General features: G+C 28.4%; 1 protein-coding gene across 1 annotated transcript in view; it reads left to right on the top strand.

Moving 5' to 3' along the window:
• Positions 1 to 840: 840 nt before the first annotated feature.
• LOC145329603 (netrin receptor UNC5C-like) overlaps positions 841 to 24,296 on the top strand; it is a 35,208-nt gene continuing 11,752 nt past the window's right edge. The window contains exons 1-4 of the mRNA XM_080173894.1: positions 841 to 1,085; positions 2,258 to 2,331; positions 21,027 to 21,310; positions 21,613 to 21,721. Coding sequence (XP_080030020.1) covers positions 2,280 to 2,331; positions 21,027 to 21,310; positions 21,613 to 21,721 — 445 coding nt within the window. The 5' untranslated portion in view covers positions 841 to 1,085; positions 2,258 to 2,279. The remainder of the gene's footprint in view (positions 1,086 to 2,257; positions 2,332 to 21,026; positions 21,311 to 21,612; positions 21,722 to 24,296) is intronic.

The raw sequence follows: 24,296 nt of genomic DNA on the forward strand, positions 1-24,296 counted from the left end.
TTCCTTCAGAAAATCTTAACCTGTCTTGTTTTGGTCTTCAATACAAATTAGAGGGACTGGCGAATACGACTATTTTATCTAAAGGTGTAGGTAAGTAGAGAGATTCATAGAAAGGGTTACATTCAATGACAATTCATATGAAAAATAAAAATGTACCTACTTAAAAAAAATATCCTTTGATATTTTTGATAGTATAAAAAAACTGAAAATCACCTCATGGGGCTGTAAACGACATCCAAGTCCCAACTTCTGAACTCAAATATTCTTAAAATCTGTTAGAGGGGGGGTGGGGGGGGGGGGGGGGTCGGAATGGGTGATTTAAGATTTTAACCTTTTCCTTAAAAAAATCAAATAAAGTCATGTGTACGCCTATGATAGTAAATATTAGAATTTTAAATTGATTTTTATAGTTATAGTCCCAATCCATGATTTGTATACTTTACTATTGTAGAGAAATGCAGAGAAACAAAAGGGTTGTAATATTTATAATATACTCTACAACTATACTCATCAGTCCATTAACAGAGATAGAGAATTACATAGAAGAAAGGGGAGGTGGGTAATAATAATCTCTATTAGAGAAGTCCCCTTCTCCCCCTCTCCTAAATATAGGCTATCTATACTTCAACCTTCCCTTTTGTGTAGACACCGGCTTACAACGCCCCTTTCTGCCCCTAATAATTTATCCTTCCTGTAGGGGGAACTAAAAGAGTATGGGGTAGAGCTAGGTGTAAGATAAAGAGAGTGGGGGAAGGGATAGAGTAACTTTTAGGGTATGGGGGAAGGATAAGGGAGGGGGGACAGAGTAGAACTTGAAGTAATTCTTAAAATTTTCTGCTTGCAGTTTTTCTCTGGCGCCACAGAGCAACGCGAAGGGATACACTCGCGCATTTTTCAAACATTTTCAGTGTTTTAAACATTAATTCATTTTTAATATAAACAACTCATATACAAATATTGTGAATATGAAAATCATGTGATTTTGTTACAATTAATTGAGAAAAATATACTTTTGGTGATTATTATGACAGTTAAAAGTTGTTTTGGTTTATTTTTCTGTTATATTTGAAGTTTTTTATATATAGGTAAACTTTTTTTGTATAGAGTATTAAAAATACTTTATGTCCGTTCATCTTAGCAACTTACTAAATTAATCTACGATCTAAGTTTTTTTGAGTAGATTCCCCCAACCATTGGGCTTTTAGAAGACTTTATATAAGGAATCACCCAACTAAATTTTAAATGGAGAGGAAAAAGACAAAATTACGCAAAAAGTTTTATTTATTTATATTTGAATATGAAATGATTTGTTTATATAGCGCTGCATCTGTTAATTTTGTTATTCGATACTTAGTCACAATATTTAGAGAATATTTCATAGCTTTTACAAAAAGGTTGCTAAATTAAAGGCTAGGTACAAAAATTATAAGAACTTAAATCTTTTATAAACGCCAATTAACTAGAATCAATCATCAATGACTTAGAATTACTAATATCTTATATTGGAGATTAACAATTAAAGTGTCTTAAAAATCAGCCATGTGACGTCATAAACATGAGGGATGAGAGGAGAAGTGGGAAAGAAAATCCCTAAAAAGAGATAGATAATTTTTATGACGTCACATTTCTGCTTTTTTAAAACACCTTGTAAAGCTTCACTTAAATTAAACTAGTTATTTTCGCCCCTAGCTTCTAGGGGAAGGGGTGGGGGAGGTCAGGAAAATGTCAGGACCTGAAATTTCAAGAGATCTTTAGCTTCAGACAAAAAAATAACTACTTTGTATCATAGGATGTCACCAAAATGGTAATCCACCCTTTGATTTGTCAACCTTTTTAAATATCCATGAAAATAGTTGAGATTTTCAAGGATGAAATTTTATATGAAAAAGTCTTTAAATCACCTGCAGGGGAATTTTGAATTAGGCTTAAAATAATTTTTGGTGACTTTAATTGTTAAGTAGTTTTTCTTAATATAACTTAAAAAGCTCCTATGATCAACTAATGGAGGGAGGGGAATTGGGTTGTTCATTCCACTAGTCCTCAAAGTTTTATGATAACGTTTCCTTATTCGTTTGAACTATTTTTGAATTTTGATTGGTTGGTTCATTAAGTTGAGTGTCCAAACGTTTTACAAATAATAGGTAGTAATCTAAGTAAAGGGCATTTTTTGTATCATCATTTTTTATGTACATTAATTTATAGACTATTATCTTATCCCTTTAGATCCCTGGATAACTAATAATATTTTTATTTTCAGTCGATATCTGTCAAGTCAGAATATGGAGTTTTTGAAGTTTTGGTTCTGTTTCCTCAATTTTATTACATTTACAGGTATTTATTTATTTAAATATTAATAGATAGATTGCTTCACTGGTGTTATTTTATTTATTTAATTTCAAAATCAAATGTTACTCATTTTAAAAAGTGTAAAAATCAAACTTGTTTTAAGTGCAAAAACTTAATTTTTTGCATATATGCAAAATTAAAGCATAATTTATTACATATTTTAAGTTTTATTAAAATTTGCAGTATGATTATACTGTAAGCAAACATAAATTAAGCATTTTTAAAAGTTTCATTAATTAAAAAAGTATAAAACTTGAAATGACTGCACACTGTCCCATTTCTAGATTATAATTGCATTTTTTTCTGGGGTTCATTTACAGGAAAAAATAAATGGTTAATTCAGTTTATTATCAGACTAATGTTAATTGCTATTTTTTCAGCTTAACTAAACATTGAACATCTAATATTTTGTTTCAAAGATCAAAATTGAATTTGATTATCCATTATTTATATTCTGTTCTATTGTTTTTGATGATTGTTTTTAACAATAATATATAACATAAAAGAATAATCTTATCTGCCAATCAAACTCATTTTTTATTTCTGATAGCACAATTGAAAAGAACCTAACCATAGTACAGTTTAATATTAAAGAACCCAACCATCGTCAGTTTAATAATGGAGAACCTAACCATAATTATTTTATTTTTCCCTTAACCCTTGAGGTCTTGATTTGTTCTCACCAAAGGCTGCATGCAATCTCTAATTCCGTAAAAGGGCTGTCCCATGCAAGATTATTATCAGTAAAAGAACTGTACCAACAAATAAATTGTTTCAAATTTTTTATTTTATTTTGATTGTATGGCTTGTTTGGTTTAGCTAGTAAGTTTGAAAAAAATTTTAATTAATAAAAAGTAGTAGGTACATACATTTAAATCTTAAGATAATGGGGTTATTTAAAAAATATAATTTATGTAAGAAGAAACCTTGATTTACATACCCCAAAATATTGAAGAAAAGGAATTTGAAAAATGACCAAAATATCTTGAAATGTTCAAGTACCAAAATATTTTCTGCCCTTTTTTGCCCCCAGGTAAAATAAATGTTCCAAAATTTTAAAATGCTCCAAAACTAAAAGAAAGAGGGGGAGAGAGAGTTGGAGAGAGAGAAAGAATGATAATTTTTTGTTTTGAGAAATGTAAAATTTTGTGTGTCTCTAATGATATGATTCAAATAGACTTTACTTCTACCCAGGGCAAAAAGAGACAAATGAGGTAAATAAGATTTTTAAGACATATTCTTTTTCCTTCCCTTTTGGGAATTTTTTAAGTCATGAAAATTTGTAAGATAAAGAAATAGAAAATAAACTTTCTATTCAAAAATCAAAATTTTAAAGGAGTTTTAACTTTTTAAGTTACAACTAGTCTATTAGTTGGTCTATTAAATAACAAAGGTTTTGTTTTGGAAAATTCTGTGTTTTTTATCTTATGATTATACACAAGGTTTTATTCTTGTGATAAATTATACTTATTTATCATAAATCCAACTTTGTTCTAAGCTATTCATAATTTTTTGGTATTTAAAGAGAGAATAGTTATTTATTGCATCGTATTATAGACAGCTTTCAGTGGATTAAAATAAAACATTAGACCCCTGGGGCTGATTAAATGGTTTCAATTTATGATTTTTATTTTAATATTCACAGTTTGCTTTACATGATTTTTCAGTATGACTGAGAACTTGTTTTATTTCATCGGATATATAAATCGGTTTTGAAGCCATACTAGAAAATTCTTTTAAAATTCAATATGACTATAATTGATACTTTTAAAAATTTTGCCTGATGTTTTAAATAAGTTTCCCCTAAAAATCAATGTTTGATAATAATTAAAGGATTAAAATAAAATGTTTATGGATTATTAAATTCTGCCTTATGTCAACTAACACGCCTTTTCCAGATGTCAAGTTTACTTTAAATATTATTAAAAAATCTAGGTATAAGGGAAAGGCACATTACTAAATATTTTTACTTTCCTAATGTTAAAGCACTTATTAAAATTAAAGTCAGTTTTATTGACAATGTCATATTGATAATAGAAAACTTTATTTGGAATATTTTTAAGTTAAAAAAATTTAACATTTTTTGTGTGTAATAAATATCCCTTTCTTTCTAAAAATAGATTAAGTAACTCCGCCCTCATTTAAATGTTTGATTTTCAATTTCAACCCTTGCGCGTCAGCTGCCTGTCAGAGCAGCAGTCATTACTTGGGAAAAATGTCGGCAATGTCTGTTTTTTTAACAGTGTCACAATAAATCCGCCAATAAATTTCGTGAATTTTATTTCAAAATTTACAACTAATTGAGTTGTGCGTTTTTAAATATTAAATTTTAGTTCTATGAAGTTTGATTACAAATTAACATTGCTTTTCATGTATTTTTATCAACTTTATAATAATTACAGTTTCATGGGAGCATATCTTTTTTTAAAAATGCAAACATATACGGGAATTAAAACAAAGAAAAGACAAAGGAGGGTGGCATATTACTTAGTTAGGACTCAAAGAATGGGGGTTAAAGGGTTTTATTCATGGGGGGGTGGGGGGGGGGGGGATATTGAGTTGTGGGGGGCCCCCATCTATCAGGTCCTGTCTGTGACAATAGGAAAGTGCCTGGGCAGTAATTGTTGACCCAATACGAAAATACAGGTAAAATAAACTAGACATGCACATAATCCAGCAAAGTTTAAGACTTAGCCAAAATTTCAATTATTATAAATTTTAAAGTTTAATCGTGCGATGCTTGAAAACATGATCCTAGAACCTTTAATAAATTTCCAAAATTTGATCGTTAAGATAAATTATAGAATATACAAATATTTTGTTATGAGTTAATGGTAGTAATGTAAAAACACTCTGAAAATAACTCTAACTGATTGTATTTGTTTTAGCAATCCCCACCTCCCCTCTACCCCTAACCTAACCAATTCTAAGTAGTAACCCTTATTTTAACCCCTCTCCCCCTATTCCCAACCATTTATTTCTGATGGTAGTATCACCAACCCCCTGTAAAGTACCCCTCTCCTGAAATTCTTAGTAAAACACACATAAAACAAACCCCCCCATTGTGCTTCTTGGTCAAATGTAGATTCTATGGACATGATAGACCTATGTTGAGACCTATAGTGTAGGTTACATAATATACACAATATTATATGTTAGCAAAGATGATTTTCAAGACAATAATATGAAAAAAAAATCATTTTTCTATATTTATAATTTTTTTATTTACTTCCAATAAGGTTTTTTATGTAAAAAACGGCCAATTTATTTGGAAAAATCAATAGATATGTTTATTAATTAAATGTACTAAGAAATAATTTTTCTCTAAATTGTAAGAACTCTCAAGAATTTTTTTTCCTAAGTAAAGAGGGAGGGGATGGGTTTAGGATTAAGGCAGTATATTACAGATAAGAGGGACAAATATGAGACAGGAGACAGATAGATAAAATTAATAGATAGATAGACACAGGAGCCATACAGACCAGACTAACCTTATCATAAGGAGGAGGGATATGTCAATTTAATATGGAGATGTAAAATTGAAAAGCTTTTTATAATTTCATATACAAGAACTGAGTGGAAGATTAATTTATTGTCCATTGCCCTATCTTAATTTTAAAAGTTACCTAAGCAGTAAATTTATTAATAAATGCTAAACATTTCTCTGTTTTGTGAAATATCTATCAAAATATTGCGACATTACTAAATAACCTAAAAAGACATTAAACATTAACATAAGGAACTCAAAATATTTCAGCAATATTTTAAACAAATACTTTTTGGTACTTAAACTCTTTTGGTTATTTAAACATTAGGTCTATAAAAAGCTGAAATAGTAATATTTGTTCTAGAAAATATTATCAAAATTTATATCAAGTAAAAGTTTTTATAAACCATTATTATTTACTTTTCAAATAAGACATATTATTATCAAACCTTTCCTTAATTCTTCCTGATGACAGGGTGAAAATTTATAGAAATGGGGCATATGACATAATTCTTAAGAAATCCTATTATACAATTGAGAAATACAAATAATAAATTTTTCCTAAACATTCTATTATGATTTTAAGAAAGTTTTTAATGATATAATAAGGTCATTTGCTTATTAGAATAGAATTTTATCTGATTTATTAGGCTATTCATATTCTTGCTATTGGTCTACCTATTTATCAGACAAGATACATATCTATCCATCTACCTATCTATCTATTAGACTACACATCTAACAATCTATCTATATATTAGACTGCCATTCTAACCATCTATCTCTCTAATAAACTATCATTCTAACTATCTACCTATTATACCACCACCGGAAGGAAATGTACGGGATTATTAAAAATTATTAATAATAGAGCGGAAGATTAAAGTTTTTCATTGAAGCAAAGTTGCTCTATAATTTTGTACTTTTTATGTCAAATTTCCTCCAAGGAAAAGGACAGGTGCATTAAAAAACAATCATGAAAAACGTTTATTGTACTTAAAGCAATATATATTTGATAAGTTTAGTCCACTATTTTCAAATTAATTGCACGTCTTAAAAGAATATTTTCTGACATTACAAAATAAGTAAAATATTAAGATAAACATCAATTTAAACGAGCAATTTTACTTTGATTTATCAACTTAAAATATCAAAATGTTCTCATTTTATAGATAAATATATGTAGAAACACAAACACATGTGTTTTTAACAAATTTTCTTAGTTTTTAGGTGCAACACTTTTCTATAATTGTAATATTTCCTAACTCACTTTTTTACACTTTTTAAGCAAGATGGTTTAATGGGATTAATTTCAGTTTAAATATTTATTGTCCCTATTCTCTTTTTACTTTTTATAAAATGTATCTTCTAATATGAACGTTTTTATCCTTGTTAAAATTATTTTAAACATTTCAAGTAATTCAAAAACACTTCAAGACTTTAATATAAATTTTATGAATTGTAACAAGGAGCAATAACTTTATAAGGATCGTAGCTAGTATTTAATATTGAAGCTTTTTGTAGTGCCTATAAAAAAATGACGTCATATTGGCCTACCATTGGTCAATTAAAATGTATACTAGCCTGTCAATGGTCTGTGTATTGGCCTATCATTGGTCATTTATATTGTATGACGTCGTTTCTTTAATATTCTGGGAAAATATATTATAAGGCTGCTTCGCTGTTTAAGTATTTCAGATATAAGACTCCTTTTTGTAATTAAATAAATAGCCTGTTAGTTTGTATTAATGAATAGATATTTAATTATACTCAGTATTGTTTCTTGTGCATGTGTACTTTTAATTTATGCTATTGTTTTGGAAGTTGTAAAGTTTTTTTTTCAAACATATTTTAGTATCTTTTATAGGGCTGTAATTTTTCATTTTACCTAAATATGTAAAATAAAACTAAATGTTTCCTAAGTGCTTTTGAATTATTTTTTAAAATTGTTTTACAAAAATGATCTATCTACCTAAGCTTTTTTGGTTTTAAAAATATTTTTTGTATGAATTGATTTTGTAATAAACAATTTTATTTGCATTATATGCAAATGGGAAAATAATCATAGTAAAAATTTAGGATCAATAGGGAAGAGGGGGGGATTAGCGTAAATGGGAGGGGCACATGTGTAGATTTCTGTAAGGGGGGGGGGGGTGACGTGGGAGGGAGTTTTGATGTATGCATTCTTTAGAGTAAACAAACTGATCTCAAAATTATCGGATTTAAAAGATCATATTACCCCCCCCCCCCCCTCCTGTAACACAAGGGGCCACCCAACCCCCAAGGAAATAATTCTCATGAATATTGAATATGATATTAGTTCAGCTATAGTTTTTTTTTATCAATTTATCAAAGAATTTAGCTAAAACATATATAAAAGGAATAATTAAAATAAATATTTTAATAATTTCCTTGGAGGTAAATAGTCTTGTTTTTCTATTTAGGTCAAAAGCAATCTACAGATAAGTTTTCAAGCATTTTATTATTTGTTAATTAGGTTCATATTTCATCTGTAAATTAGGTTGTTTATTTAAGGAGGTCGATATTATCTTTAAATAGGATTTTTAATAAAATAAAATAGCTCATACAATAAAAAGTTAAAAGAGTCTACATTTTGAATTCTAAAATTTATTCAAATTCAAGTATTTCTAAGTATAGCTTAATGACAGCCGAGAATTTGCTTAAGTAAGCAATTTTAAAACTATTTGAAGCTCCTATATGACTTAATTTTATAAGTCGTATGTTTAGCCCAAAGTGGCTGCACCCCTAGAAGCCTCCCACAAAATAGTTAAAAACTTTCCCTGGGCCTATTAGCTCCTTCACTATTTTATTACAGCATATCTAATCTCCTTTTTCTTTAGTTATAACATAGTTATCCAAAAATGTAAATGATTAATCTTGTTTTCAACTATTTAGGTGGATAATTTATATCCAGTCTAAATGAAGCTATTTAAGTAAAATCCCAGCAGTGGACTTAAATTGAAAAATTGGACTCCTAAAGAAAATTCAAAATTTGTACCTACATTACTTAATATTATATTATATACCTTTTTTTGCAAAGTTTAATCCAATTTGGTTTTTATTGTTTTAATATAAGCAATAAATTAAATATCAAATATAATTAAAGAAATTCTAAAGTTAAAACATAAATTGCTGTACAATTGTTTGAAATAAGGCTCTGCTACCAAAATTTAGCATAGAAATTGGTTGAAAGTATTTTCTAGTCAAGACTTTGGGTGGTTTATTATTTCATTGGTTCTCAAAGACAAATAAAGCATTGTTTAAAATTTAAACATTTTTTTTGAAAATCTAAATTACTTACATACATTTAAATTAATTCTTACTATAGTCTAAATCTATCTTATCTATGAAGGATAACTAATGATTGGCTTTCATGAAGTAGGTATTCTAAACATCGCTAGCTTAATATTTTAGTTATAGTTTGTTTAAAGAAAAGTATTAAACTAAAATAATTGATATGGAATTAATAATTATTTCCTAATTTTAGGTAAGATTTTGCTGATTTTGTTGTAAAATTTGATCAGGACTTTTCTAAATGAAGTTAATTATCTATCGATGGTTTTATAAATTATTTGATGGCTATCTATCACAATAGAATTTCTGGTTTAGCTGGACTCTTGTGCTGTATTAATAAGAAAATTAGATGTCTTTAGGATCAGCTCTGTGTTTTTGAATGTTTGCCGTGGGGGGGGGGGGGGGGTTTGTAATGCTTTCAGTTTGAGTAAACAATAATTATTTGGTAATTTCAACGGGTTCGACTCAGAATAAGTTATCACACAATACAACAATATAAGAAAATAGTATTTTTTGCTGCTATTGTGGAGTTATTTCTTATTTTCTAATTGTATGTTTTGATAATATTTGTGTATAAAAATGTATGTCAATTCATTTGGCTATATTTTTAGTAGCGAAGCTACTCTATAATTCACTATGTCCGTCCGTCAGTCAGTCCGTCCGTCAGTCAGTCCGTCCGTCAGTCAGTCCGTCCGTCCGTAACGCTATGGGGGAAATGGGATTTACTCAGCTCCTATAAAAGATAGAATGCTGAAATTTTTTGAGAACATTCCCATCATCAGGGAGCATAATTGACCATAACACATCACTGGCGGTAGGACGGCTTTTTAGCAGGTTTTAGGCTATTTTTAAATTTTCCACATTTTCCCCCATATCTTTGGTGTTTATGGTCAGATTTTCAAAAATTTTTCAGTTAAAGATATCAAAATTTAATTTTCCGTCGTTTGGAGAAAACAACAATAACGGTCAGACTGCCTTTTTGCAGGTTTTTAGCTATTTTTACATTTTTTACATTTTCCACCATATCTTTGGTGTTTATGAACCGATTTTCAAAATTTTTCAGTTATAGATATCAAAATCAAATTTCCCGTCGTTTGAAGAAAACAACTGTGAAGGTCAGGCTGCCTTTTTGCAGGTTTTTGGCTATTTTATATTTTTTTTACATTTTCCCTCATATCTTTGGTGTTTTTATTCCAATTTTCAAATTTTTTTCAGTTAAAGATGTCAAAATTAAATTTCCCGTCGTTTGAAGAAAACAACAATAATGGTCAGACTGCCTTTTTGCAGGGTTTTGGCTATTTTTAAATTTTTTACATTTTTCCCCATATCTTTGGTGTTTATGATCCGATTTTCAAACTTTTTTCTGTTATAGATATCAAAATTAAATTTCCTGTTTGAAGAAAACAACCATGACGGTCATTCCCATCCACGAAATTTTGTGCTTCGCTACTTATGGATGTTGTCATCCTTGTTTTTATCTTGATTGTAGGGACCCTCATAAGGCCATAAGAGAATGGATTTTGAAAATATATATTAGGGAGGAGGGGGGTTAAGTTTCATAGGAAACCATTTTGGTTTAAAGTCAATACATTATTGTTCAACCTAGAGAAATGTACTAGTATTAGAAAATTTTTTTTTAAAAATATTTTGAAAAGAATTATGAATCAAAGATTAGGTAAAGAAAGAACATGAAAATATATCTTAAATATTTATCATTTACTTTTCAACATTTCAAATTATACTTTTCCCCTTGTTTTAATAAAAAACTTCCCTAATCCATGGTTAAAGCTAGGAGGCAAATATGAAAAGAAAATAAAGACTATTTACTTGTTATTTATTATTTTCTAAAGCCATATTGAAATACACCGACATTTGTATATAATTCAATAATAATGTAGCTTTAAGACATTTATGATTTCTCATACAAATATTTTATGATCTTTTGACTTATGACTTCCAAATTGATATATTAAAATAAAATAACAGGAAATTCTAAAACTGATCTTTGAATTGTGTTTGTTTAATATCTTTATGTCATTGCTTTAAAAATTAGATAAACCATAAAAATGAAACATAAAAATACCCCCAAAATAAGCTATAATTGTAAATATAAATTTATACTTAAAAAAAACATGATGTAATTTTTGCAGAATTTGAATTTTGATAAGGTACGGAGATGAAAAAAGCGCTTAAATTCATTTTTACTCCTTCATCTTCTATTAAATAACCAAAGGCAAAACAGAATAATATCAACTGTTTATGGCTATTTTTATTATAGTGTAATATTGTCTGTATTGTATAAACATTCTTAAGTCGAACTAGAGAGTATATATACAGGGATCTAAAGGGATAAGACATTGGCAGATAGAATGGTGTACATCCCCAATGATTATACACAAAATTACCCCTTCTGTAGATTACAATTACTGGTTGAAACATTTTTACGCTAAACTTAAAGAACCATCCAATCAAAATTCATTAAAAGTCACCAAAGTTGTTAAGCCAACGAATAAGAAAACCTTATGATAAAACTTTGTGTACTAGTGTTATAAACAGCCCATTGTCCCTTCCCTTCCTGGTGTATATAGCATGGAAAGGTAGAATAGAGAAAGTAATAATTTTGGGGTCTGAACCCTATCATTATTATACAACTCAAAACCAATTCTATATATTCTAAACCAGAATAGGGCAAAATAAAATTATTTTATACAAATATTTTTTATTGCCAATGGTGGCCTTTTACTGTTATTGTAAGGGAAAAGACAATGGATGTTAAATAATAGATACATCCCCAATAATGATAAACAAATACCCCTCTGAAATTTTGGCCAAAAGGTTTGTAAATTTTAGTTCAAGATTCAATAAAAGTACCCAAAGTTTTTTAGTCAACGAATCAAATATCGTGGCTATAAAAATTTGGGTACCCATGTAATTTAGTGTAAGAATTCTATGTTGTTATTGTATCAACATAAGACTATATTACTAAAATTGATGATACTAGGAGTTCTTATTGACAAGTATTGTTTATTTTGAAGCCATTGAAGAAATATTCCATGGTTTTAGAACAATAATACAATAGTATATACGGTATGGGAGGGTTTCTCTGAAAAAAAAATGCTGACATTAATTTCATAAGGCAGAAATTGACAGATAATTGATTAAATGATTAATAGAATGAAATAAAAATTGACAAAAGTTCCAAATATTTTCAATTTCTTTTGAGTTAAAATTTTTGTTTTTAAACTATCCTTATTCTAAGTATATAACATACAATAGAGTGCCTAAGTGAAAATTGCAATTTTTCTATTGTTTAAGCTCAGAGCAATAAAAAGTAGAGTTTCTTAGAGTAAATATCAACCCTTTTTGCGTTGGTGTTGTTGCTTTCCCTAATTTCTTTTATTTCGCAATTAAACATTTTTATCGTAGTTTTATAAACATTTTCTTATTCTTATTTTTTTGTAATCATTTAGGCAGAAATTTCAGATATAAAACCTTTTGTAAACAGTCTAATTATATTATGAATCTATTTCCAAAATTATCTTTCTTTTAATCTAGAGCAAGCTTTTACAGCCGTATGTCTTTACAATTCAGGCAAAATTATACATTAGCTAAACATAAAAATTCATTGGCTACTTAGTTATAGGATTGGAAGGCAAAATTGTCTTGGGTAGCCACCTTAAAATCATGAAAATAGCTGTCATTTACTTAATTGTATATCTACTCAATTTTACGGATTTTTTTCTGATTGCAGAAACACCCTTCAATTTTTACTTTTGGAGCTGTCATTCTGGCAGTCTCTCCTAGTTAAAATCTTTTAGGGGCTATGACATACAGACAGACAGACGGACAAATAAATATAAACAATAAATATGGAAGGGACAAAAAAGGAAATAGCGATCGTTTTAGTACATTAATTTCAACAAAAATAAACAGGACGCTAAAAAATGATTATATAGATTTTACAAAACCTTAATGATTTTTATTTGAGATAAAACTAGATGGTTTTTACTGCTATTTTAGAGCTGATTTTAGTTAGATATGAGCACAAAATTTGGGAAAAGCTTCCTCTCTTTAAAAAAGGCTACTTGTTTGATTAGATAATATTTGAAATTTATAACAAAAACAAAAAAAAAGTTGGGAAATAAGTTGTCTTTAAAAATAACTTTAAATTAGTACATAAGGAAATAAATTTTATTTCCTTAGTTAAATTCAAACCCTTTAAAAACAAAGCATTTTTAAGTAGACAAAAGTTTAATGTCCCCTTATGTACACAGAGGTCTTATCTGTCCAAAAAATCACTAAAATATCTTACAACCCTTATGTGGTGTCCATGTGTTGCAACAAACATCCATCATAGCTTAAATTTTTGTAAAAAAACAATGTTTTTATTTTGAGAAAGTGCCTAATCATTATCAAGTAACTATAATAAAGATTAAGATATCAACGCAAAAGCATTTAAGCCGCACTTTGCCTTTTAAAATTTAGCAGTATTGCATTCGAACCCTTAACCATCTAAACTATCCTATAAACCCATTTAAAAGTATTTTAGTTAACTTGACGGTTAGATAAAAAGTAGCAAGGAATTATTACTTAAAAGTAGAATGATACATTGTTAGAATAAAGCCAATAGAATAAAAAGGAGGCAAAACAAAATGCAAGTTTTTCAAGTAAAAAAATACATAAAAGCATTTTACTTACTTTTATGCTTTTTTATCCCTAAAACTTTTTCTTTTTGTTTTCTGTAAACTTGTCCCTGTTTGTTGTAGAAAGGTTACCATTCTTTGGACTGATAGGTTATCTTTCACAAGCCATCAAGCTTTTTTGTTCAAAGTAGCTGAATTAGCCTAACGCGTAATATTATTTATATTTTGCTTTGTGTTAAGAAATTTGCCATTTAAGCTAACATTTGATTTACATTGAATTAGATTTGCTATTAGAAATTTTTACATCTTTAAGAGATTTGCTATTAGTGTTTTTTTTATGTTGGCAACCTTGATAAACAACATTGCAGCTCAAGATCTCAAAATGTTCTTTTCACCAAAGAAAACTACATTAAAATACCTTTCAGATTTGTAGGGATTACCCAGTTAGGTTGCGCATTAATCCCAGATTTTTAATGGGTTTCTCTTGTTTTTAAGTAGCGCAGCTACTGTATAGTTTCAATATCATTGTTTGCCTTTACTAATCAATTAAATTACTTGTACAATTATAGACTTACTTTAAAAAATAATTGGATCCAATGTCTTTTATTTTGTATTTTTGCCTGTGTGAATAACTGAGCTACTTACTGAAATTATTATGCTTGTTTTTTTTTGTTTTTTTTGTTGCTAAAATGGGATTAGGAACTTTAACCTTAATAGCTTTGTAAAATTTAGATATTTGTTTTACAGATATTTTATTACAGCACTCTAAAAAATGTTCTTTTAATTGAAGTTTTTTTATAAATAAGTAATTTAAAAGGGTTGATTGATAGCACAAAATATTATTTAAAGATTATTAAACTTAATTTGAAATAATTATGATACCACATTAGATTTCAGTTATTTAAAAAATTTCAGTTAACTTCCCTTTTCGCTTTATAATGTTTTTGATTTTAATCTCTGACATATACACTTAACTTTAATGTAAAAAGTCAGTTTTTGTTTGTTAAAAAAAGGAAGTGAATTATTTTAACCTCTGCTTCATTTCAAAACCTGAAAAAAACATCCAGTCATAAAAGGAATACTTTTAAACATATTTTTTTTAAAAGCGCTAAAGCGATTTTTAAATAGAAATAAAGTAAAGAGGGAACTCGTACTACATTTGATAAAGCCGTCAGGGCCTATAATAAAGCAAATAATGTATTTTTGTTAAGAAATGACACAGAAATTTTCGAAACATTCCACATTTTATTCAATGTTTTGATTTCCAAGTATGGCACTTTAAACACTTAAACCGCTTGTGTAAACCTTATAGATATCACTAATATCAAAAGGAACATAGGATATTTCTATGTCTTAATTTGTACTGATGTCACATCCCTTGCAAAGTTTAGAATAGATTTGCTTTTTAACTGCTTATATAATCCCTACACTGAAAGTAAGTACAAACTTGATTGACAGAATTCATTTTAAATTGTCATAACTACCACATTTTAGAATAACTCAACTTAGAAAAGTATTTAGAAATTATTTTGTTTTGTCTACAAATTTCATGAATAAAGTAATAAGTAGTCCTAATAGCATGCCTCAAAAGTTATAAATAAAAAAAGATAATGTTTTTATCTTCTTCTATGCCAGCTTTTATATTTTTGGGGTCATGATTTGGCAATTGCTAAATTTTTATAGTTTGTCGGGGTAAAACTGGTCTTGGGATTTAACTAAAGGAAGGATTTGAGAGTTGGAAAAATGATTTCATTATTTATTTTTGCCAGAATCCCGTTCCCTTGTCCCTGTGTACAAATGGCTATGCCTCTAGCTTCTAGCGGAGAGATCTTAATGGTCTTATAGGTCTATAAAAATTAATTTATTATTGATATTTTAGGTAAGTTGTAAAGTTACAATTTTGCTACATTTTTCAAAAAAAATTATGGCATAAAGTATTTTTTTCCTATTTCGAAATAAAAAAAACAACGGATTTTTTTTTATTTAAATGAATCCAATGTTTTTCTGGGTATTTGTCAGGAAATATTAAAACTTTTTATTCTGTTTTTTTTTAATTTTTTGTTTAAATAAGTTAGGGAGATGTATTCTAAAAATGTAAGATAATCACATTAAAATTTAAATCATTTTACTATTTCAGAGGATGGTAACTCGAACTATCAAAAATATTCAAAAAAATATTATTCTTAAAACTAAGATTTAAAGTTACCATTGAGGCCTATCAAAGCGCAGTCGCTAAAATAATATAAATTTTAAAACCTATCCACTATTTTTTGTTTGTTGTTCTGTTCTAATAAACCTACTCAAATGAATAAATTCATATTTTTACAGAAAGAAAAAATTTAGTTTAATAAAATCTATATCTATTCATTGTTTAAATTTCATTTTAAAAGATATTTTAAATCTTTGTTGAAAAGACAAAAATGTGTCCAAAAAATTTGTCACCAATTTAATTTGATGAGTTTAAAATTGAAGCACAAATAAGTCAAAACTTCCCAAAAATGGGAGGAATTTTGACATTAAGTATTTGATTAAGAGTCCAATGTTTTCTTTAAGCGGATGTTGTACGAATAATTTACTAAAAAATACAGTTTTTAAATTAAAAAAATATAAATTTGCTGTGATTTAATCATTATATTTCTTTAAAAAGCACCTCTTATCTTGACAACTTTTTCTGACACTAATTCACAAGAGACATTCTATTTTATCATCTTAAAGCGTAGCTAAGATACTTTTTGTCTGTATGTATGTCTAAATCAGATAAAAATTAACAAGTTTTTTGTGCCTACTAAAAAATGACGTCATTCAACACAAATGACATACGGTAGGCCAGTATACATTTTACATTTGGTCAATTAAAATGTATACTGGCCTATCATTGGTCATTTGTATTATATGACGTCATTTTTTATTAGGCACTATGAGCTGCTTTGATAAAAAGGCTATTGATCATAATTTACATTTGATCGATGTTGCCTCGTTTATCAAATATTTTTTGTTTCGCTTTTTCATAGTTATTTCATCCTTGTTTACTTGAAGTAGTTGACGCTACAATTACGATCAAGTGGACAGATTAGAACATTTTTATCAAGGATGGTGGGGTGGATCAATGAGAGATAAATATTATTTGTTTTTGTATACACAGCATTTCATAGTTTTACCTTTACCTATCTTTGCATTTCTGATTTTAATAGAAAAGAATATTTTTTATTTAAAAAAACAAGAATGACCGAATCCATAATAATTGAAAATCAATAATACGATTATGACCTATGATATCAATAATAAAGGTACCACAGTCCAACAGATATTACAAAATATTGAATTACTTCGCTTCGAATTAAGGGAGTTTCTAGAAAGTTTTTATGTAAAGTTCAAAAATGGCAAAAAATGTAAAAAAAGAAATAACAACCATGTTTTACAAGAAGGTGTATCAACTTTTTTTTTTTATAGCTAGCCGGTTCTTTTAGTAAGTAGTAGATGTAAAATTTTTCATAGAATTCAGATATGCAATCGGTTTTTTTGTAGACCTCTTATTTTTTAAGTAATTTAAGTTTTAAAAAAAAATAATTAAGTCGGTTTTAAGGTACTAAAACGCAACAAAATAAAAGAAGAAAATGGCCAGTAAGAACAAAAATAGTAAGATCTTTAATTTGACACCTTACTTTTAAAATTCTGTTGAGTAATTATTGAAAAAATCTATTTTTTTAACCTTGGTTTAATAAAAACTTTAGACCTAAATATTTTCTCAAACAGACATAAAAAACATGGGTTCATATATACCTTTAGAATCAGAAAAATATTACGAATCTATTGTAAGCAAAATTGAAAAAAAGTAAAAAAATAAAAAATTAAACAAATGGCCAATTATATTTTTTGTTCAGGCAACACTATCGTCTTCCCTTTTTTACCCCCTCTTTACCCCCTTCCCATTTTTATACTCAATTCAAGAATTAAGACGTTGCCTGTACAATATAATATGATATTTTCATATAATTCCTTTTATTGTAGTTTATATACTATATTGTAAACTTTTTTTTCAATTTTGCTTACAATGGATTCGTAATATTTTTCTGATTCTAAAGGTATATATGAACCTATATTTTTTTACCTGTGAAATAATAAAAGTAAGTTCAAAGTTTTTATTCTCGTGGGTTTAAAAAAATCGATTTTTTCAATAATTACCTGACAGAATTGAAAAAGTAAGGTGTCAAATTAAAGATCTTACTATTTTTGTTCATAATGACCATTTTCTTTCTTTTTTTGTTGCATTTTAGTACCTTAAAATCGACTTAATTTTTTTTTTTTAAACTTAAATTACTTAAAAAATAAGAGGTCTACAAAAAAAACCGATTGCATATCTGAATTCTATGAAAAATTTTACATCTACTACTTACTAAAGTAGTAAATTTCAAAGCTTTGGTTTATTAATGAAACCAGATTTCATAAGTTTAAATGGACAAAAATCATCTGAATAAAAAAGGACGAATGATAAAGTAGCCTCGCTTCAGAAAAATCCAGTAGCCCTTTGGCCCTTATTATGTATACTTCAAGGACATAATACAAGTAGGTAAAATAAATCATCAAACTAGTAAAATGATTTTAAATTATCCCTTTTCAATATTTTACAAGAAATCAAAATACACAATGACTTGAAGAAAAAAAACATTTATTGGTCCTATTAAAAGCATATTATAATTCTGTAGGTATTGTCATAAAATTTTCAGCCTTTTGTAAAACTTGCTTGGGCATGCACCTTCTAATTTCGATGAAATGCATCTCTTGCACATACAAACACACAAATATGTATAAACAAATAACCGCATTCATTTTAAAATTTTTGAAAGGAGTCAATAAAGAAAATGTCTATAACACAATGCAAGTTCAAATAAAGAAATATGAATTAGATAAGCAAAAGAAATGTTCTTTTAGACAGTTATATAGCCTATTAAGCGCAAGTTTTCTATAAGTAAAGCTGTCCCCTTGCCTAGGGACTTGTCGTGTAGTGTATAAAATTATGCAAATTTTTGCGCAATCTTAGGAATAATACATTTTAGCAGAGTGCTTTTCTCAATTTCCAATAAAAATTAAAATAGACCCAATACAACTCAAAATGGTGAACTTTATAAAATTTTGCCTTTGAATATTATAAAATTAATATAGGGCAACAAAGAATAGAATTCGATACGTCAACAAATTTTATTATTTTTCAAAAGTGGTTAATTTGAATGAAAGTGGATATTGGTTATGCTATGTATACAATAACAAACACTACATGTTTAAGTATTTTATATTCAAAATTTTTTAATTTCATACATTTTTAAGGAATTAGTAGAAAATGTAAATAAAATGTAAGTATATAGTCAGGATTTTTGATGAAATTCCATAAGAAAGCAATTCAATTACATTTTTTTTATGCGTAGCTCTCCTGTATTGATTAATTTCCTTTCATTAATCCCTACGTTGCAATTAAATTTTCCATTTTTCTAGCTATGCAATTAAGAACGAATATGTTCTTGTTCCAATTTTCTTAGGCAAATAAACTAAATTATTATCTGCGAATCTTGAATTCTGCAGTAGAGATGTGTTTTTCCAGATTTGCACAAAACCACAAAATTTATCTTTTACGTAGCGAAACTACAAAATAACTCGCGTTGTCTGTTCGTTGGTCCGTATATATATTTTAGTTATAAAAATAGAAAAAAGATAATATACAGATTATGAAACAGAAAATACTACTTCATTTAATGACATTATGACAATTTTAAGTCCGCTTATATTAAACTAGCGGCTACACCCCTAAAGGGGGTATTATTATTTTTGGGCGATTTCTTGGGAGGGTGGTGGTTCCCTATAAACCTTCTCAGGACCTATGAGAAGCTACCCTGTAAAGGAGAAGCTTATCGGCCCAGCAGTTAGCGAGATCATCGGTTCACACACACACACACACACAAACATTCTGTTACTTTATTATAAGGATTGATCGACTCCCTTCCCCCTTTTGTATGTTCATATTGCGCCCTTGTATGATAAAGGTATGTGTGAAAGAAAGAGATTATATTTTGGCCTATAAGATGCATTTACAATTTGAGATTGTTTTTTGGCCTGAATATTGCATTTTTCGATTTCTTATTCACTACTTTTTTTGTCTATTCATTTACTTGTATATCTTTTATTACTTTTGTCAGTATCTATCTATTTTAGCTTCTATTTGTCACAAACATAGGAAGGCCTAAACAAACAAACAGAAAGAAAAACAGATAAACAAACCCAACTTACTTTCTAGTATTTTTGTTTTACAGTTTAGGATAAAAAACATTTCAGCAATAAAAAAATGTTTGTAATAGCAATATTGTTCTAAATTAGTTGCTTTTTAAGTTACAAAAAAATTACAGTAGTGATTACCAGCAAACTAGGAAAAATAATAAGAATATCCTTGACAAAATGTGTGATTTTGTGTGTGTTTTGTATAAACACTCTGGATTAAGAGTTGCTAATTGAGTTAGGATGGACCAGGAATTTTGCATGTCAACTTTTTCTCCAGTCTGTCCACATAATACAACTAAATAGAAAATTAGCAAAATATCTTGCAAACCACTTGAAATATTCGGTTCTACTTTTCAAAGCTTTAAAAAAAATTTTGGAGGGGTTAGGTCAACCCAGTGAAAAGCATATGTTACATATTAATCCCTTCCCTCTCAATTTTATTCCAAAAAGTATGGAGCGCGGAAGGGGGGTTGTTTGCGATAACCCACTGCATGCGGGGTTCCTCAAGTTTAAGAATAAAAAATATTTTATTGTCAAATATTTTGTTCCTTTTTTATTTTAATGCAAAAACTCCAGTTGTTTAATTTTGTGAATTGCAAACACTGAATGTTGCATAACTTTAACTTTTTACATCCAATTCTGAAAAAAAAATTGGGTAAAAAAACATGAAAAAATTGTTTCAATAGCTTAATTCAAATATGAATGCACTTAACGAATGATAAAAGTCCATTAAAGCGGCAAAATTAAACTATGGAGCAGCCTATAATCACAAAAACACCTTTAAATGAAAAAATAACAATTTAACCTGATACTTCTAGAAATAAATTAAATAATATTATGAGAAGTCTAGACATTTCAAGCAATAAAATAGATTTAACTTTTTAAACAATATTTCTTTAGTTGTTATTCTTAAATGCGGTAAAACGTAATTTTATTTTATTCTTTTATAAACAATTATTTTTCTTTTTCAGTTTGTGGCCAGGCAATTCGCAGCTCTGGCTCTGCAGGCCGCACCTCTCGAGACGCCCAACTTCTTCCCGCCGCTGACGAATACAGCAACGAGACATTGCCGGTAATATTGGAAGACCCGCACGCCGGTTACGCCACCAAAGAATGGCCAGCGGTGTTGCACTGCAAGGCGGCGCACGCCACGACCGTTACTTTCACCTGCAACGATGAGGCGATGAAAACGTTAAACGAGACAGAAAGCACAGATCCTGCCACTGGAATTAAGTTTAAAGAAGTTTGGATACAGGTAAAATAAAATGTCACTTATAGAGGTGCTACAAATAATTAAATATAAATTGTTTAAAATTCAAATAACTAGTGGCCAATCCTTAAGAACTTCGCCCCTAGAAGCCATTTCACCAACTAGGATGACTTGATTTAGCCATGTTGCCTTGAATAAAAGCGCTAAAGTAAAATATATTATTCAATTACATATAAAATGTAACCTATAAAGCATCAAATTGACAGTCAGGCCTAACAGAAAAGAAACATACAGACAGACCAAATTAACCAGCTAGATCTCCTTCTATTAACCTTTACCACCTACAGGTACGACGGAAAGACATCATGGACCTGCTGGGGGAATATAGCTGCCAGTGTGAGGCGGAGTCGGAACATGGCAAGACTGTGTCTGTCCCTGCCCCGGTTGATATTGCATGTAAGTAATTTATTTAGCATTTTTCATACGTATTTAGTCGAGCATCAAAAACCGCATCCTTATTTTGAGATGATAGAAAATTATGTGGTGGGGAATTTATTGTTTGTTACTTTAGGACGAGTCACTGGATTGCCCTGCAGGGTTAGGAATCCACCAGCCTAAACCTCCACCTTACTTTTAATTTATTTTTTAAAAATCAGCGCTCAACTAGCAATTTGAGGTAAAGCACCAAAAGATGATTTTAGTTTCCTGCTTAAGCATGAAGACTTTTTGAGTACAAAATATATATCATAAATAGGGCAAATTGTAGACTTTTTCTTATTTCAATAGACTTTTAGTGTGTTGTGTTTGTTATGAATTTGCCATATTAGTGCTAAAAATTTATTTTTGACGGTTATATTGAAAGAGAGAACGGGAGAAAAAACTTATGTTTAATGTCATTTGATAAAATAAGTTTATTTTGAAATTTAACATTTCATTTTATTTTTAATAGAACATTAACTATAACAGTACAAAAGTAATGATATTTCTATTAAGACAAAACAATTTTTCTGATTATTTTTATATACTAATTGATAAACGACAAGAATTAATAAAACATAGAACATGACTGTTAAAGATTCATAACTTCGTTGAGATGACTTTATTTAATTTAATCGACAAATTTAGCTTTTCAATCCAATCCATCAATATTTCCATGGAGGGAGGGGACAATAGGCTGATGATTATTACATTAGTCCCAAAAATGTATAATAAAACTTTCTTATTTCTTGGCTTAACAACTTTGGGGACTTTATTGGATTTTGATATGTTGGTTTCCAAAAGTTTCAACCACAAATTGTAATCTACAGAAGGGATAATTTTGTGTAACATCATTAGGGATGTACATCAATTATCGGTCATTGTCTTATCCCTGTAGATCCTTGAATATTTCTCTTCGGAGTTTCACAAATGATTATTTAAGATGGATATCAACCCCCAAACCTTGAAAATGATAATTTTATTTATAATTTAACTGTATAATTAAATGAAATGTTTATATTTGATGTCATAAATGATATAAAACATAAGACAGATGAAGTAATAATTGATTACTTAAACGCATTATTTTCAAAAACATTTGCTTTTATTATTCGTTATATTTATGGATTATTTTGATAATTTTCAATTAGTTCTTTTAAACTAAGAAAAATTAAGAATACTTTATTTCTTTAATAATATAATTATGAATGAGAATAAGCTAATGTCTTATATTGTTAGTATTTTAAAAACATACAAAGCTGGAAAAACATTTGGCCGTTTAGATTTAAATTTTCTTCAATTGACACCTAGGTAAAAAATTTTGGAGGAATTTTATTATCAGATTTTTAAAAATTTGTTGGTTTCTAAATTTTTCTATTCTTTAATATAGTCATGTTGCTTACAAATGTTGTCATTCTTGTTTATCTGTATACAGACTTTCTTAATAAAATTATGAGAATAAGCCCCCAGGCAATAGTTACTCGAAAATTGTTTAAAATCAATTTTCACCGGAAAAGACAGAATTGAAGGAAGAAACCTCTGTTTTGGATCTCATACAATACACATAATTTTAGTTGTAGAATAGCAAAACACGTTAAGAACAATGGATATTTTGAGAGGTTCTCGCACAGCCTGATAAAATGTTTCTAATATAACAATACCCCCATTCCCCCCTCCCTTCTTGACTCAATCCCATATCACCCCTGACCATGAGGGAACGTACTGACCATTATATGAGAACTATATTAGCAACCTAAATTAATGACAATTATCCACGTATTCTATATCAATTTTGAGAACTTAGTGCAAGAAATTCTTGCTTTTGAAATCTGTTATTATCTCTTTACTCAATTATTGTATTTTATTTTTTGCTATTGTATATTTACAATAATATTGTCAGTATTGTAGAAACATTGAGAAACCCTGTTTCACAGAAGTAATAGCCATTGGCAGATCTTTATTAGGACACAGTTTTAGGGTTCTTGGATTGTTTAGTATCACAGTTTCAATTAAGTCCATACAAATATAAAGAGACACTGTTTTAAATATTATCAAGATTCAATGAGTCATATGAATTAAACAAACAGTTTTTTTTAGATAAAACTTTCTTAGACTATGAACTACTATTATCTAGAAATGTACTTTAAACCTAATTATTCTCCCCTAAATAATTGTCTTGAAAAGTATTTCCCCATTTTACATCTAATTATTTCAGATTTTAAGACAATTAAAATATCTTTTCTTGCACAGGAAATTGAAAAATGTGTCCTTAGAATTAATTAAAAATTAAACAAATTTATCCTTCTATTTATTTTTACTAAAACATGAACAAATGTCTCTGATTTTGTAGGGAAGTATTACTTTTGTTACAAAATATCAAATTTAGTTCCTCAAATAAATGTATTCTTAAAACTACAAACAAAAGTTAAAGATATTAATTTACTGTATTGTATTAACATACATTAGTTGACACATACGTGAATTTCCTGACCCCCTCGGGGCTTCTCCAATAGGGTTTGTGGTTAAATAATAATAATAAACATATGCAATATGC

This window comes from Acartia tonsa, chromosome 10 (genome assembly GCF_053477335.1).
Source record: "Acartia tonsa isolate MP-2025a chromosome 10, ASM5347733v1, whole genome shotgun sequence".
Taxonomy (NCBI): domain Eukaryota; kingdom Metazoa; phylum Arthropoda; class Copepoda; order Calanoida; family Acartiidae; genus Acartia; species Acartia tonsa.